The sequence below is a fragment of the Danio rerio genome, chromosome 11 (assembly GCF_052040795.2).
Source record: "Danio rerio strain M-AB ecotype USA chromosome 11, GRCz13ab, whole genome shotgun sequence".
In the NCBI taxonomy this organism is placed as follows: Eukaryota; Metazoa; Chordata; class Actinopteri; order Cypriniformes; family Danionidae; genus Danio; species Danio rerio.
Window position 1 is genome coordinate 39,783,101 of NC_141031.1, and position 18,947 is coordinate 39,802,047.

Here is an 18,947-nt window from a genome sequence, read left to right on the forward strand (position 1 = left end):
ATTTCAGCAAATGAGACCTCTAACCTATAAGGTGTTTTATGCAATATCTTAAACTGACCAGTAGCTATGTTTTTATTTCCCTTATATTTATATATTATAACGACGGAGCTTGTGACCTTAGATGGCTAACGATGGTTTTTGGAAATCCAACCCTGGGGCAGGTTGTATGATTTAGGAGGGGTGGCTTGCACTGACCCGACAATGGAAAAGTGGTTGTTCCTTGTACCTGGTCGATTTTGCGTAAAGCACAATTTAAAAAAAGATTCTTATGAAAAGGTGGCCCTTGCTGCTGCAGCAAAATGCGTGACAAATTGCAGCACTACGCATGAAGAAACATGCATTCTCATTGGTCACATCTGTATAAAAACAAATTATTTTATGTGTGCATAAATAAATATTTTCTCAGACATATCAAGGTAAGTTGATATGCGAAGGTTTCTCTCTCTCACACGCACACACAAATAATACTCTATATTACTGCATATAAAAGCGAGAAACTACGTTTTCAACTGATGATCAGCAGAAAAAATGACTAATTGTACCTCTTCCCAGCATAAGAATACATAATAATATGGTGTTTGCAATCAAAAAATGTCGTTATAATAGAAGTCATTGGGGCAAAAACAGCCACCAACATAACGAAAAGGCGGTAAATTTGCCCAGAGTGTATTAAGTTTTTGAAAATTTCCAAAGCATTGTCCCAAAATATGTCTCAAAATAGGATTTGTTAGCCAAAAATTGTTCCATTTGCTAAAACACAGAAATTTGTGGCCAAATGAAGACTCAAATTCACAACAGAGTGAATGGAAACACCCTCGATAGCACACAAGGGTTAAATTAAAGTAAACCTATTTTACAAAACAGGATAAAACTCTGAAATACAGCACAATAGAGGCACTTTTATGTCACTTCAAAGCAATACACGGAAACAGCATCCAGCTCCAGAACTGTACTGAACCACCTGACCTGGATATGTTTGACTTTGATTGACAAATCTGCGTCTCAGCGACAGAGACAGCCCTCGTGGCGTCAGCGCATGTTGACTGCTCTTCAACTATTTCATCAAAAATACACCAGAGGCAGCTGTTTTGGGTTTGCTGACGTCTGTTCCGTGTCACGCTTCAGTTTGATGAGCATGACAGGCCAATTAAAGACAGCTCTGGTGCTGCTGCTGCAAAAAATGCCAAAGCTTTGATTGTACTGGAATATCAACCTTAGCTATGACCAGTCTAAACACTGCAATTGGGAAGTACACTGAACCAATTTCATCAATTTAACGTAATATAAAATAATAATTTGACTAATTATGCCAATTGGATCCTTGACTTTTTTTAACTAAAAAAAAAACAACAACGGGATATTATGACAGTAAATTATCAGTATAAATTTCCTTCACCTTTAAGACACAACACAATGAGTGATTAAACATAAGAGTAAAACTTGTCTAATAATAATAAAGTAAAAAATTATTCATTTTAAGATTAGGGCTGCACAATATTGTAAAAATTGAACATTGCAGTATTTTTTATTTTGCGATATGTTTTGCGATACAAATAAAATTTTACCAGATCACTTAATATCTCTATTTGGAAAGAATTTTTAATGTTAGATTTATTGGGATGATTGTGCAATGGGAGTGCACCTCCATAAAACTTTATATACAATTATTGTGGAAAAAGGAATGAATATTTTTTTTATTATTTTTGTCTCTTTTTTCTTTTCTAAACAAGTTTTTGTATTGCTTAAGGTGATATATATTAACAAACTTCTTTTTCAGTGTGATATGTTTTGCATACTAATGAAGCATTTTTGCATAAGTAGATGGAGCTGATAGAGACACAAAGGCCTGATTGTCTAAAATTAACTTGAGCATTGCAGCTAAAGAGGTGTTAAAACTGAACATAGAATATGTGTAGTTGAGAAAGGTTTAGGCTTTTAATGCTGCGCGGAGAATTCGTAGAAAAAGAGGAAGTATGTATGGGTGCGGCCAAATGGAGGACTGGAGAATGATTGACAAGTGATGGATTTCACTAAACTACACCTGTTAATATCAGCTGGCTATATAAGTTGAAGTCAGGAAATGAAAACTGTTGTACACCACTGAATGTAACTTGTGCGTTGCATTGAGAATAAGAGAATTCTGAATCGAATTATTCATTTGTATCCAATAAATTGTTTAGATTTTTGACCTTGAAGAAAAACCTCTCCTGATCGTTTTTATGGAACAAGCATGGAATTGATTACATTTTCCAACACAATCTATACAATTTTTGGGGTCTTCTGACATTTGTGTTGTTGTCTGTGTTATTTGCAGTGCATTTCTGTATGTGCATGTGTTGTGAGGATCTTCATGCACGTGTTTAGTAAATGACTGATGAAATGATGTTTACTACACTGTAAAACCCAAAAGGTTAAGGTAACTCAAACCATTTGAGGAAAACGATTACAACAAACCATTTAAATTCAAAAACTTACCCTAATGAGTACTGTAAACCTAAAGCAATTTGAGCACAGTAAAACCCAATCAATGATAAGAACTCAAGCCAACAGAGTACTGTAAAACCCAAAAAGTTAAGGCAACTCAAATTGTTTTTCTTGAGAAAACTGATTGTTACAAACCATTTGAGTAAAAAAAAATCTATATGAGTACTGTGAATTTAATCAATTTAAGTTGAAGTAATGAGGTATTTAAGTAACCCATTAAATTCAACACTCAGTTCAAAACTCTCTCAAATGAGTAGAATTAACTGTCAGTAAATCTTGAGTTAACTACACTCATTTCATTTGATAAAGAGGGCTGTTGGGTTTTACAGTGTATTTGCATCTCCATAAAATCTAATAAACAATCTATAAACTTTTTTGGGGGGTCCGCAGACACATTTTGATTGTGGTCTGTGCTATTTGCCGTGCATTTCTGTATTTGCATGTGTTGTGAGTATTTTCATGCATAACAATCTATACATACAATCAAGAAAAAGATCCACAAACTGTACAATTTCTTATGCCTGAATGCATAATTATTCAGTCATTTAATCACAGGCATCAAAAACATATGCAAATGATAAATTTGAATACACACTCAACATTGCATATGCTGTGATGCGACTATTGCGAAGGATCACATTGCGGTATCGATGCCGAAACAATATATTGTGCAGCCCATATTTTAGGTGTATCCAATGTTTCTGGAAAAGTGAACGTTGATATTGTCCCTTAAATCATATTCAAATTCATCAAACATCTAATTTGTTACTCTGCTAATTTTTTTTTAGAATTTCTGAACTAAAATATATTTTTTTTATGAGTAGAAACTATTTTTTCCTTTACCCCTAAATGCAGACAGAATGATTATTGCTTTTGAGGTTAATAGTATACATTTCAATGACAAACAATTCACTGTAGGTTAGTTGTGATGAACATGCCAGTTTCACATCACTTACAGCAGAAAACATAAGTATTGTCACATCATGTTTTTTTCTTATGAATACTATTTCTAAAGGAGCTGTTGACATGTAATTGAACCAGATTTTGGTAAAAACTCAAACAATACAAATATAAGTATAAAACAAAACCAAAAAAAATTGTATTTATGTGTAATAATGAAATGACACAAGAAGAAAGTACTGAACTACTGAAATGTATTTAATACTTTATATAGAGGGATTTTTTTGGTGACGGCAGCTTAAAGACGCCTCTCATTTGGAGAATGAAGTCAAATGCATTGCTCAGGTGAGAGTTTTTCCCACAGACTTCAACAGAGCGTAAAAATCTTGATGGTTCTGTAGATCTCATCTATCAAATTTGATCTTTATTTAGTATTTTCTATTGAATTCAGGTCAGGTGATTGGCTGGGCCATTCTACAGCTTGATTTTTTAGCATTTGAGAGTTTCGTTGACTGTGTTTTGGATCACTGTCTTGTTGAAATGTCCAGTGGGGTTTCATCCTCATCATTCTGCTTATGTAGATGTTGGACTGAAGCCGCTGATGTTATTTACAATGAGGAAGGGCAGAGGGTTGCTGAAGAACTACTGAAAGATTTCAGCTGCTGTCTGGGCTTTCACTGCCTTTCAACACCTCCCTTTCTTCATGTGTTCAATACTTTTTCCATTTCATTTTATAACACATACCAAAATTTGTAAACTAATTAGGGCAAAATGTCAAGCCAATGGCACCTTTAGAAATGTTTTCTGAGACAATACTTATTTCCCCCACTGTATATCATCCACTATAACATAAATTACAAAAGTTTTAATATGCAGTTATGTTCCAGCATGAAGTGAGATCAGATGAAAGTGTAAAGTGTGATCTCTATTAATTGAGCGAAAGCTGACAGCGATGAGGATATTCCAGTACTCACGGTTGCGTTTGCTCTCCTCCTCTTCCTCCTCGTTCTCAGGGTCGATGTCCTCAGCCTGCGTGATCCAGTCCAGATAACCTTTCAGATCTTCCTCCAGCTGCTGTTTCTCTCGAAGCTTCTGGAAATCTCCACGAGCCTTCGCCTTCTCTCGCTCTTTAGAGAACTCTCTGGGGTTCAGAAAAATAGGGGTTTACCTTTAGCAAACTAATACTGACATAAATATACAGTGACTTTTGAAAATGTAAGTTCATCACACTGTATTATATACAGTGGTCAACATTTAAAGTGGATCAAATAAGTTCAAAACTTCAAAAACAAAGACAAGAATGCATGTCTGATAGTTTTAGGACACCTTTGATGAAAGGTTCTGATCTGCTTCAAATATTGACTACTGTAAAAAATTTAAATAATAAAAGTGTGCAGGGTTTGTCTTTGCTATTGTTGTTACACCTATTGTACCCGTTTCCAGATTTAAGATAAGTCTTTTGTGTCTGCAGAATGTGTCTGTAACGTTTCAGCTCTAAATACCCAAAAAATAAATCAGAATATTTATTATACCCTTTCAAATCTGTGAAATTTGAGCTGCTTAGACATTGTAGCTGTTTTTGTTGCCTGTGCCTTTAATGCAAATGAGCTGGTTTTCCCCACCCACTGTTCCTACATATATGGCAGAGCCAGAGATCTCTGTAGCCTTCTTGTAGATAAGCAGCACAGTGACAGACAAGAATGAAGCAGATCTCCCTTACTACAGTAAGAACCTTCCCAACTGAGTCAATTCAAGCCTTTCTGAAATGATGAGTCACACACAATGTTGTTATAAAGTTTGCGCACATGTTCATTTCCACTGCTGGATGGACATTTGTTATGTTAAGACGCACTATAATTATTAGTGCTGATGAAAGATTCACTGTAATTAAAGGCATTGAAAATAAAAGTTTGTTTCGACATAATATGTGTGTGTGAACTGTGTTTATTTATAACAAATCTGTACGTACAATTCAACATTCAGATCTTTTTACTAACTGGATCTCTGATTAATGGTTAATATATTTTTTTCATATTTATTGTCACATGTTTGTTGTCACTTGTCACTTTATGTACACTGGAAGCTTCTGTAACCAAAACAAATTCCTTGTGTGTGTGAAGCACACTTGGCATTAAAACTGATTCTGATATTTATTATGTGTACAGAAAAACACACATGCATGCATATATTTAAGAAAAAGTTCCTTTATACTTAGATATAAAAAAGATATATGCACAGGTACATGATACAAATTATCTATACATTTAAAACTCTATGCAAAAGAAAGTAGCTTTGTTTATATGTATGTGTGTTTTTCATTATTCATTCATTCATTTTTCTTTGGCTTAGTCCCTTTATTCATCAGGGGTCTCCACAGCGAAATGAATCGCCAACTTGTCCAGCATATGTTTTAAACAGCGCATGCCCTTTCCGCCGCAACCCAGTACTGGGAAACACCCATACACTCTCACATTCACACTCATACACTACGGCCAATTTAGTTTATTCAATTCACCTACAGTACATGTCTTTGGAGTGTGGGGGAAACGGGAGCACCCGGAGAAAACCCACACCAACACGGTGAGAACATGCAAACTCCACACAGAAATGTCAACTGACCCATCCGACCCTCAAACCAGTCTTAACCAGCAACATGACCTTCTTGTTGGGATGTGACAATTTTAACCACTGAGCCACCATGGCGCCCTGTGTGTTACATTCTTTTCGGCTTAGTCCCTGTATTATTCTGGGTTTGCCACAGCGAAATGAACCACCAACTTATCCAGCATCTGTTTTACACAGCGGATGCCCTTCCAGCTGCAAGCCATGACTAGGAAACCTGTGTGTTAAATATACATAACAAATGTACATAATATACTTACAAAAAAACAAACTTCTTATTTGCAATTAATCACGATTAATTGGTGGTTCATTCCGCTGTGGCGACCCCAGATTATTAAAGGGACTAAGCTGAAAAGAAAATAAATGAATGAATAATTGAGATTAATTTTTGCCCAGCACTAATAGTTATAAAAATTAGGTTAAGTTAACTTAACAGTTCCAAATTACAATAGATTTACTCACTTTTGTAAAACTGTTGTTTTACATTGTAGGAGGTTACCGACTCAGATTGTTATTGTTTTTTTTTGTTTGTTTGTTTTTTGTTTATTTAACCTTTGTGAATTATATTAAAATGCTAATTTAATGTCTACTAGGCCAACTTTTTTGATAACACAATAACTTGCAAAAGCAACCACACCTTTTATCTAAGTGAAGTTTCACAAACTAATTACGAGAGGCGCACGTGATATGACTGATCATCAGTATTCATTAGTAAGTCAATCGGATCATTCCAAACTCACTATAAATAGCCCATCTAGCAATATAACCTTATCTTCATTTATAAAGAATCCCACCATCCACCCCATCTCCTCCTTTTCCTACTTTACCAGGGGGAGCTCCAAAGAACTATGTGATCTTGGACCCCCTTACATGCTCATTGACCAGGTGGGAGCCCTGGGCACAATTATCTCCCAGCTAAGGGTTCTCTCCCAGGAAAGCAGGCCAAACCTGCCATCAATCTTGCTATCAAGCAATATCTAAGTGTGAACTATTAAAACAATCTACAATAAATATATTTATCAACCATATTTGTAACAAACAACAAATAATATAAGCAATTACAAAAGTAATTCATGAGTAGCAAAAATACCATTAATGTACAGTTAAAGTCAAAATTCTTTGTTTCTTATTCAAATATTTCCCAAATCATGTTTAACAGAGCAAGGAAATTTTCACAGTATTTCCTGTAATATTTTTTCTTCCGGAATAAGTCTTATTAGTTTTATTTCGGCTAGAATAAAAGCAGTTTTTAATTGAATTAAGCAATATTTTTTTGATTGTCTACAGTACAAACCATCGTTATAAAATGATTTGTCTAATTACTCAAATTTGCCTATACCTAATTAACATAGCTAAGCCTTTAAATGTCACTTTAAGCTGAACACTAGTATCTTGAAAATTATCGAGAGCAATATTATTTACTGTCATCATGGCAAAGATAAAAATATATCAGTTATTAGAAATGTGTTATTAAAACTATTATATTTAGAAATGTGTTGAAAAATCTTCTTTACATTAAACAGAAATTGGGGGATAAAATATTCAGGGGCTAATAATTCTGACATTAACTGTATATGCTCATTATTTACACATATACATGTAGCTGAACATTGTGTAAATGCTTCAACGTCCTGCCAGCAGAGTGCATGCTTGCCCACAAAGGACTAGGAGAAATCTCACACACTAACGCGCTTGAAAGGTCACACGATGTGTGTGGTGTCCTTAATAAAATGGCAGAAGCACAAAAATGGAAACCAAATGTAATTTCAGGAGAAAGCGCAATCTGCTGAATGTAAATGTTGCACCATAGGCACGACGTGTGCATCTCTCTTGGAGGAATTGAATAACCCTGCAGCTCGAAGAAATCCTGTAGGACTTACGGGCACAGGAAAAAGAGATTAATTTCACCCTTTGGAAGGGGGTCAGAGAGTCAGTGCCCCCCTCTGAAGAAAATGAAGGAGCGGAGGAAGAATATCAGTGATATCTAGTTGTCTTACTGATGTAAAAATCTAAATAACAGTATTGAAGTGAGTCATGTGTCTGGATCAGTTCTCCTTCCTCACCTCCATCTGCCCTTCCTGCATTTTTCTCATCTCTTCCTGTTTTCATGTCAGTCCCACAAGATCATATGGTGTCTTTTGAGAAATAGTAACGTTTTATTTTACGTTGGTCTTAGTACATGAAGTAACTACAAAAGAGTCAAGCTTTAAATGTTTTCAATAAAAATTGTTCATTTTGGGGAAGATGCTAATGGTCTAATCTGATTCATTAATCTATGCTAAGCTAAGCTAAGCTAAGCTAAAAGTGCTCTCGACAGACTCGGAAATTAGCTAAATGTATTGAAAAATGGTAAAATGCAGATGTTTTACCCTATTGTAATATGAGCTTATTATCAAAAAGCATGATTTTTTTTTATTTGCATGAATTTTGATTTAAAAAAAAAAAAAAGCTTTTAATCATGACGAAACTTCAAATTCCATTTAAATTTTGTCTCCTGCCTTTCATTCTTCAATGATGAGCTATATTGTTTATGATCATGACACTCCTTTCTTTCTCCCCTTTATCATCTTATTGTTGCCTTATTTATTCTTTTTTTAAATTATTATAATTATTTTGGTTGACGCAGTGGCGCAGTAGGTAGTGCTGTCGCATCACAGAAAGAAGGTTGACTCCACAAGACCAAAAACATGTGTTTAAGTGAATTGGGTAAGCTAAAATTGTCTGTAGTGTATGGGTGAGAATGAGAGTGTATGGGTGTTCCACAGAGATGGGTTGCAGCTGGAAAGGCATGCGCTGCGTGAAACACATGCTGGATAAGTTGGCGGTTCATTCCGCTGTGGCGACCCCAGAGTAACAAAGGGACTAAGCCGAAAAGAAAATGAATAAAAGAATGACTAATTATTTTTTTTTATTCTTATAATTTTCTTTCTTTCCTCGTTTTATGTCCTAAGGAGGATTTTTTTTGTTCTCTACCTGTATTTAAAACCATTATGGTAGCAAGAAATTAATGGACTAGCATGCAAAAAAATAAAAAATAAAAATTCACACTGTATTGTACTTTATGCAGTGTTGTATTATTTAATAAAATAAATTCAATAAGTATTTTTAATGGTAATTATTTATTACAAAAGTGCTAATTTGTCTATTTAAGTGATGAAATTGATAAATGATCCATGATGACAGATTTGATAGGTCTGTTCAGTGTTGGGGAGTATTTACTTTTGAAAGTAATGCAATATTGTACAATACAATGCAATAAATTATACAACATTATTTGTATTATTTGTATATTATTTGTATACAATATTATAAAATTACAATATTGAGTTACTTCTAGTTACTTTTTATGGTAAGTAATACAGTAAGTTACTTTTAAATTACTTTTGCACTACTTTTTCTAACTTGGCTGAGGCTTGATGTTTTTCAGAACTTAGTTTTTGTTTTGTTTTTAATAGAGGAGTTCTGCAATTAACAACACTAAGTGAATTCTTCATTTACTTAAAAAAAAACACACACATAAAAAATTAAGGATAATGTTATCTTCTGAGAACTTCCTGACACCAGAGCTATACAAGTCCTATATACTGTACAGATTAATGAAAGTTTTAAGAAATTTGTTTGCTACTTTTGTACTTATTCGAGAAGTAAAATCACTGCCAATTGAGACAATCCCCTGTTCCTAATAATGTTCAAAATAATGAGAATACTTCCATCACAGAAATGTACAGCTCTGCTATATTGGTTTCTGTCGTCTGTACCATCAGAAGTGCATTCTCATTGAGTATGTTTACATGGAGAGCAATACTCCGATTTGAACACGATTAAGACAATACTCTGATTAAGAGTGGACCGTGCAAACAGTGAATTTTGATGACCTTAATGCGACTAAAGTCATAACCGAACTAAACAGAAATCGAAGTAAGACATCTGGAGTATGCTGCATTATTGAAGTGCAGTACAGACATCCGCAGTCAAACTAATACCGTCGTGTAGGACTTTTCACCACATTATGCGACAGGATATTTCATAAACACATGCCTTATCTATTCTCTGCACCTACTAAGTCAGTAAAGGACCACAGAAACCCGCATAGCGAAACACGGTAGCTTTTCTTTTCATTTGGCATGTGGGAATCAAATTCCATTAAAACAACTCTCTTCCACTAGTCCTTACTCCATACTCACATCCAATACCTCAGTTTGTCACGGGGGCATGAATGTAATGTTCCTGAATGAAAGTGAAAGTGCCAAACTGCAGGTATAGTTGAAAAATTAAAGATGAAACACCTCAAATTACATGAAATGCAAAAGGAAACATTGGATAGCAGTGACACAATTACGTTAATCTATCAATGTGTTAATCAAATATATTTACATAACATGTAAAATGGGATCATGAAAGGAACATTCAAGACGCAACTCGTGTAAACACCTTTATCATATTATTGCCTTTTTTAGATCAAGGCAAATAATTCCATTACTGATATCCACCGAGTGCAGGATTAAATGTGATTACATTAATTCTAATTCAACAACCTAATTTTTAAAAGCCCATTAATTAAACTAAAAAGAAACTTGCATTACATTTTTTAAGTAACTCAAATATTATTACTTATTTTTAAAGTAATGCATTACTCTACTCATTACTCAAAAAAGTAATAATAAGCATTACTTGTAATGTATTATCCACAACACTGGATCTGTGTGTTAATCCTCTGTTTTTGCCCTAGACATTGTCCTTCCCTCTGAACAATTCTCTTTCCCTTCCTTGACTTTGCTCAGTCTGAATCACATCCGCTCTCATAGTCTTTCATTCTGACCTTGGAATGACTCTGTTTAATAATGTCATCAGTTCAGAATGATTCAACCTGGCAGACATGAGGATCATTTCACAGCACACAACACTTCAGAAAACACCTGAAACATGTAAAAAAAAATAAAATAAATCTTGCCTTATACAGTCACAGCAACAAAAAAAAAGGATTGGATTTGAATCATTGCAAGTTTACGACAAATCTACATTTCCTTCGATTTTCAACTGCACACGGATGCTGGTATTTATGTTCATCTAAAAATATCTTCAACAAATCTGACTATAAAACATCTATTTTACATATGACAGATTTAATATTGGCCCAAAATTAGTTTTAGGTCTAAAGATAATAATTAGGATGTAATACAGATATAAAGAGGTTAAACTGGTGTGTGGAAAGCAAAACCGCATGGCTACAATGGATGAACAGCTAAAACCGGAAAGTTTATTAAACATTAACACTACTAAATATGACAGATTAGGATGATTTAAACTGGCTGGTTTATTTTTTCCCCTCTTAGGTCTTAGAGTCTTCAGTACAATGTTATAACAAATTATTAGTAATATGATCATTTAACTATAAAATTAATATTACCAATGAATCATAAAATATTTGTCACTGATTCTTTAAAATGACTAATTAATATCATTAAACTTTATAATAAATAATTAATGTAACTATTTATATTTATAATAATAAAAAATTTATTATGATTATTACTTTTATTATTATTAATATTATTGTTATGCTGTTGTTGTTGTTGTAAATGTTATAATAATAATAATAATAATAATAATAATAATATAGCTTGGCAATGGATTTTAATTTAAACTTTATAATAAAAAAATTAATAGTTCATATTTATAATATTAACAATAACAACAAAAACAACAACAATAATAATAATGAAGATAATAATAATATTAATAATAACAATAATAATAATATTGTTGTTGTTGTAATAATAATAATAATAATAATTTTATTGCTTGGAAATTGATATTAATTTAAACTTTATGATGAATAATCGATATAATAGTTTATATTTCCAACAACAACAATAATAATAATAATAATAATAATTATTATTATTATTATTAATTGATAACATTAATAAAAATAATAACAATAATTTATTACTATAATTATTATTATTATTATTATTATTATTTTATTGTTGTTGTTGTTATTATTATTATTATTATTATTATTATTATTATTATTATTATTATTATTATTATTGCTTTAGCCCATTTTACCAGAATCAACTCCATAGCCTAATAAAAAAAAAGTTGGATTAGTTTGCAATTTCTGTCCGTGACTGTCCATGATCTATCAAACTTCATGCTTAACTCCATGCAGAAATAACTTTAGATCAGATGTTGAGAGAAATGACCAGCAGACATTAAAAAAAAAAAAAAAAAGGCACAGCAGTCTCCACAGCACACAGAGATTCTCGTTCTCTTACCCGCTCAATACACCCAGAACAAGATTCAACACAAAAAACGAGCCCAGAATGATCAGACTAACAAAGTAGATCCACGGCGTCTCCCAGCCAATGGCGTCATTTACCTACAGGGGTCCAAACAGGACGGTTAACCCAGAGCAAGAGAGACTACATTCAGCTTCAGCAGAAACTCCAGGCACGGAGTTCAGTTTGCAATAGAGACAGAGGGAGAGAAAGAAATAAAAGGATCAGAGATCAAGAACTGCAGAGAAGAGAAAAGAGGAGCTGCTCACCCGCTCAACACACCCAGAACCAGGTTCAAGACGAAGAAAGAGCCGAAGATCACCAAACTCACAAAGTACACCCAGGGCAGCTCCAAACCCATAGCATCATTCATCTGAAAGAGGAGAGGAAGACAACCAGGAGGAAATAAAAGAATGATAGTCTGAGTATGTGAGGGAAACTGTGAGGAAGTGTTAAAAACAGATCTAAAGAAGATTTTTGTTTTAAAATGGTTAGATGTTTAAAAGAAATACCATTATTATTCAATAATAACAAATAAAATATGTTAAAGATAAAGATGACAAAGGAAAGACAGTCCCACACATCATCCACAAGTCTGATATAAATGTAAGAATTACATTTTAGAGAACTTTGTCGTGCATTTTGTTAAAAAAAGGTTTTCAAAAAGTTTAGAAAAGATATAATTCATTAAAATAACTGAATAGAGAACACAAAAAAATGAATACAATATAATCAATAAAACATTATTTAAAATAACTATCAATAATATTTTTATAAATACAATATAAAAATAAAACAATATTTATAAACTATAGGATTGAAATGTTTTTTCCACATTTTCTCAGAATAAATAAATTAATCTAGTTTATTTTGTTCACACAAACACACATAACACATACAGAATACACATAATACACAACTTACACAAATATTACAAAACTGCCCTTAATAAGTTCTGTATTAGAAACTTCTGTCAGTTAAAACAGTAAAAAATAAATAAATAATGTAATTTATTAATCAAAATGCTAAATGTAATTAAAATGTACCACTTTAGTCTAGTAAGATCAAAATGGTAAAATGTAATTGAATGCATAACCTAGGCATTATAATCTGAAATTAAGCAGGAAAAACAAGCAACAAGCATGCTATTCTGATTAAAGGGACAGTTCACACAAAATGTAAAATTTCCTCACTATTTGCTTATACTCAAGCAATTCTAAACTTTTATGAATGTCTTTCTTCTGTTGAACACAAAACAAGTTATTTCGGAGAATGTTAGAAAAAAGGCAGCCATTGACAATAGCAGAAACTAAAAAACACTGAAAAAAATATTCATAAAAGAGATGTTTTCCGTATTTTATTAATCATGGTTTTATTTTTCCCCATTAATTTATGCTTTTCAATTGTATTGTGAAATCTTTCTTCCTACAACTATTATTAGGTGACTTTCTCCAGGGTTAACAGAGAATGTTCCGTAAAAGAGGAAATATCCAGTGAGCGGCAGTTCTGTGGGCGCTGTGTCAGAGGAGAATGGTCAGACTGGTTCGAACTAATAGAAAGTAACTCAAACAAGCACTCGTTACAACCGAGGTATGCAGAAAAGCATCTCTGAACGCACAACATGTCGGTCTTTAAGGCGGATGGGCTACAGTAGCAGAAGACCACACCGGGTGCCACTCCTGTCAGCTATAAACAGGAAACTGAGGCTACAGTTCACACAGGCTCACCAAAATTGTACAAAGAAAGATTGGAAAAACATTGCCTGTTCTGATGAGTCTCAATTTCTGCTGCTATATTCGGATGGGGGGGGGGGGGTCAAAATTTGCCGTCAACAACATGAAAGCATGGATCCATCCTGCCTAGTATCAATGGTTCAGGCTGGTGGTGTAATGATTTTCTTGGCACACTTCGGGCCCATTAGTACCAATTGAGCATCGTGTCAACGCCACAGCCAACCTAAGTATTGCTGCTGACCATGTCCATCCCATTATGACCACAGTGTACCCATCTTCTAATGGCTACTTCCAGCAGGATAACGCACCATGCTATAAAGTGCAAATCATCTCAGACTGGTTTCTTGAACATGAGTTCACTGTACTCAAATGGCCTCCACAGTTAGCAGACCTCAATCCAATAGAGAACCTTTGGGATGTGGTGGAACAAGAGATTCACATCATGGATGTGCAACCGACAAATCTGCATCAACTGTGTGATGCTATCATGTCAATATGGACCAGAATTTTCCAATACCTTGTTGAATATATGCCACGACGGATTAAGGCATTAAACCCTGATACTAATCAGGTGTACCTAATAAAGTGGCCGGTGAGAGTATATTACAATCCAAAACCTTGTAACAAACTCCCAGTACATTTTTTGGTCTTTTACAGACTTATTACTCTATATATTATTTCTTAAACATTACATTATCACAAACTACTAAAATAAAATAATAAAAGCCACATTTAACAATAACATTTAACACAATTTCAACATCAAAAGTGGGCAGAGCAAAGATCAACATCCCATAATGCAATTCGCAACTGTACATAAACACTTAAAATATGGAAACTATTAAAAGTTTTTACAACATTCTTCAGTATATCATCCATCATGTTCAACAGGAGAAATGCCTAAAAAGTGGCAGAATTTACATTTGGGGGTGAACTATCCCTTTAAATGCTAATCTAAAGTGTCTATGGTGCTTCACTTTTTTAAAATCCTCCCTAACAAGGTTTAAAAACAGTTATTAAGAATTTCTGGAGATGATTCACTGCTAAGCTGCAAATCTAACTTTCTAGTTCTGCTGCTGTAACTGAAGCGTATGCTGGGATGAAATGTATTCCAGAGGCTGATGTGAAAGGGTGGGCGGATCTCATCAGAGCACACTGGTCAGTCGCAGACCCTTGAGTTCCTGCTTCAGTGTGTGTGGGCTGCTAGTTTGAGCATCTCGCACGCTCCTCAAAGCGCTAATGACTGTACGAGCACTTCATCCTCTCTACACAAATATAATTATTGACTAGCGCTCATTATATGCCGGCAAGAAGACGTGCTAGGAACAATGCGAGAGGAAATAAGCATTTAAATACTAACCCAATAAAGCACGTCCGTCCAGCCCTCCATGGTAATGCATTGAAACACAGTGAGCATGGCGAACATGAAGTTGTCGAAGTTGGTGATGCCTCCGTTGGGTCCTTGCCAGCCTTCTTTACACAGAGTGCCGTTAATGGGGCATGTGCGGCCGTGACCATTCACCGCACACGGTGCCGGTTCATCCTCTAAAATATCTGCAGAGAGATGCCAGGGGATCAAATGTATACATGTGTAATGTAGCTTTAGAAACACAACTCTTACATTATTTCCAAGCAATTTCTCAATGAAAATTGTTCCAATCTGCTACAAGGAAACAGCATGTAATATTGAATGACAATATCTTTATATGTCTTATGTCAGTATTACATATCATAATATGTAGAAAACATGTCACTTTACAATAAGGTTTTATTATTATTTACTTACATTAACTAGTTATAAACAATATCTGTACAGCATTTATAAATCATAATTCAACATTTACTAATGCATTATAACATCCAAATTCATGTTTGTTAATCAATGCACTGTGAGTGAACTAACAATGAACAACTCTAAATTTATTAACTAACGTTAACTAATATGAACAATTACATTAAGATTTTTTGTTCATTGCTATTCATGTTCATAAATGCTTTATTTAACATTAACTAATACAACCTTTTTGTAAAGTGTTACCTAAAAACAATATATTTTCTTACAAAAATACAAACTCTTGCTTAAGTTTCCAATTTCAAAAAAGAAAAAAAATGAATATATATATATATATATATATATATATATATATATATATATATATATATATATATATATATATATATATATAAATATAAATATATATATATATATATATATATATATATATATATATATATATATATATATATATATATATAAATATATATATATATACATATATATATATATATATATATATATATATATATATATATACATATATATATATATATATATATACATATATATATATACATACATATATATATACATACACACACGCACGCACGCACACACACACACACACATATATATATATATATATATATATATATATATATATATATATATATATATATATATATATTATGAATCATAAAATATTTATTTAAATTAGTTTAAATGTCACTGCCATTATTTATATATAAGTGGCATAAAATGTTATCATATCATTTAATCGCAATAAAGTTTAGTGAAATATGTGGCATGACAAAATTGAGATATTATGAAAGGTCTACAAGTGTGCAATATTTATGGTATATGACAGTGGTCAAACGTTGTGATTTTGTAATTATTGACATTAAAATTTTTTTGAGCTAAAGTGGCAGTGTGCCGATTTACTTTGAATCTTTTGCTACATATGACAGTGGTCCCAGTCTATGGATCAATTGGTAACGGGCCGCAGAAGAAATCTCTATTATTTACGCTTTATTTATTTATTAAGTCTGAACGATTTTTGATTTTGACAAATCTTCCTTGGGCTTCCAGACGCACCCAGCTGAAAACATCTTCAGAATGCTGCGAGCGCACTGTGAGTCACGTGACAAGAACTGACTGATCAGTAGGCATGGGCCGGTATAAGATTCTGACCGTATAATATGTCTTATGTTTCATGTGGAGCTAAACATATGCCAAAACAAACTGAATTTAAATTGTGTTAATTTAAATTATTGACAATTGTAATGTTATAAATCTGACTTTTTAGATGTCGTTAAAAACTGTTTTTAAATTTTTTATTAGATTTTTTTTATTTGAATTCCATAACTTGAATATTGAACAACTGAAATGTAAAACAACTGAATTTTTTAAGGATGAAATTTTTATAGATGTATTTTCAAACTTCAGATTTCTTGTGTTCTAAATTTCTAGACAGCAGATATTGCATTTGTAAAAATACAGTTTCAAGTTTTCAAGATATAGAAATTCAGAACATCAAATTCAATATCCTAAAATTCAAAACCAGAAATTCAGATTGTAAAATTCAGATCTAGCAGAAAGTAGGTCAGGGGTCATCATCAGGGAAGAGTAGACGATATATAGTAGAAATATAAATGTTTTTCTCTTAACCTTTGTTGAAACTATCTAAATCTTTAAAAAACAGCAAAGAAAAACAGCAAAAAACAAACTAAATAATTACTAATTTATTATTTATAAACACACAAAAAAAATATATAATGTGAGTGTATGTTATGCTATTTTTGGATTTTTTTTAACGATTAGGATTGCAATATATTATATTTTAACCCAAGTAATACTATAATTTTTATATGATATATTATATAATGTTGTATTTTGATCAAATAAATGCAGCCTTAATAAACAGAAAAGACAACTCCTACCAATTTCAAACAGCATGTAAGAGACTAAACATACCTGTCCCTTGGAAATAACAGGAAGCGTGCATTTTTCCAATGAAAAGCTCCAAACCGATAATAGCATAGATGATGATGACAAACAGAACCAGCAGGGCGATGTGGAGGAGAGGAACCATGGCTTTAATGATGGAGTTCAGCACCACCTGTAAACCTGGCGAAGTACAAAAATGCATACAGATTTAGGCCCCGTTTACACTAGTGCGTTTTAGTTTTAAAACGGCGTTTTAGAATGAAAACGATCCGCGTCCACACTCGCGTTTTACCCAGCGTTTCTGAACTGCTCTCCGTCCACAGCAAAACGCTGAAAACGCACATCACGTGACCACACACACACACTTTGGCAATCGCTGGAGCCCATCTACCCAGATGAGAGCTCTGCTAGTCGGACTTCTCATCAAGCATCTCCCGCTGGATCTAATCTCACTATATTTATTAAACGTGATATTTCATTCATCTTGTTGTCTTTATCTAACGACATATTCCCTGACTTTGGTCATTGGAATATTACTTGTTCTTAGTTAACGTGTTTTGGCTGAGCACAAAGATAAGTTAATGATTAATGTAAGCACGTGCATTCTGTATATTGACTGATCGCTTGCCTTTATTTCCTATAATGTATACACTTATTGTATGTTATACTTTTATAATGGCCATTATCGATTATTAAAACTGATATTCAGCAAAGAGAGGGTATGTTTCGTATTTTCACTGAAATTGAAAGGAGGCAGTTGTTATCGGCTCCGTTTTGTTATAAATATGCACACAGTGAAGATGACGCTCATATATGCAGCACGACGCCTCAACATTTCTGCTGTCTGTTTAGTTGTTAATATTAAAATGAAAATAGGCAGTTCCTTAAATCAAGTATACATTTTATTGTTGAGAAAGTGAAACAACGTAGCCAAGGTGATGTGAATGAAGTTATAAAGTACACTGTTCCCTGTGAAGATTGACGCGTGTCCTCGGTATGTTTTCCATATCAAACTGAGAAGAAGAGATGCAGCCTTGATCAAACTTGCGAAGTCTGAACTTACACGGAGAAGATTCAGGACTGAACTGTTTGTAGGCTACTTAATATTGAGGAAAAGCCCCAATCAGAGAGGCGAATGTCTGCAGCCCCGCCTCCGTTTTCAGATGTCTCCGTCTTTCCCCATCCACACTGAGATGGAGC

General features: G+C 33.4%; 1 protein-coding gene across 50 annotated transcripts in view; it reads right to left on the minus strand.

Moving 5' to 3' along the window:
• The window catches only part of cacna1da (calcium voltage-gated channel subunit alpha1 Da), a 184,200-nt gene that overhangs the window by 90,019 nt on the left and 75,234 nt on the right, over nt 1–18,947 (minus strand). For 34 of the 50 annotated variants that reach the window (XM_087272058.1, XM_087272064.1, XM_087272043.1 and 31 more), the window contains 4 exon segments: nt 17,775–17,927; nt 15,384–15,577; nt 12,560–12,663; nt 4,359–4,525 (listed from right to left, as the gene is read on the minus strand). In XM_087272058.1, the coding sequence (XP_087128184.1) occupies nt 4,359–4,525; nt 12,560–12,663; nt 15,384–15,577; nt 17,775–17,927 (618 nt within the window). 50 annotated transcript variants of the gene reach the window in all.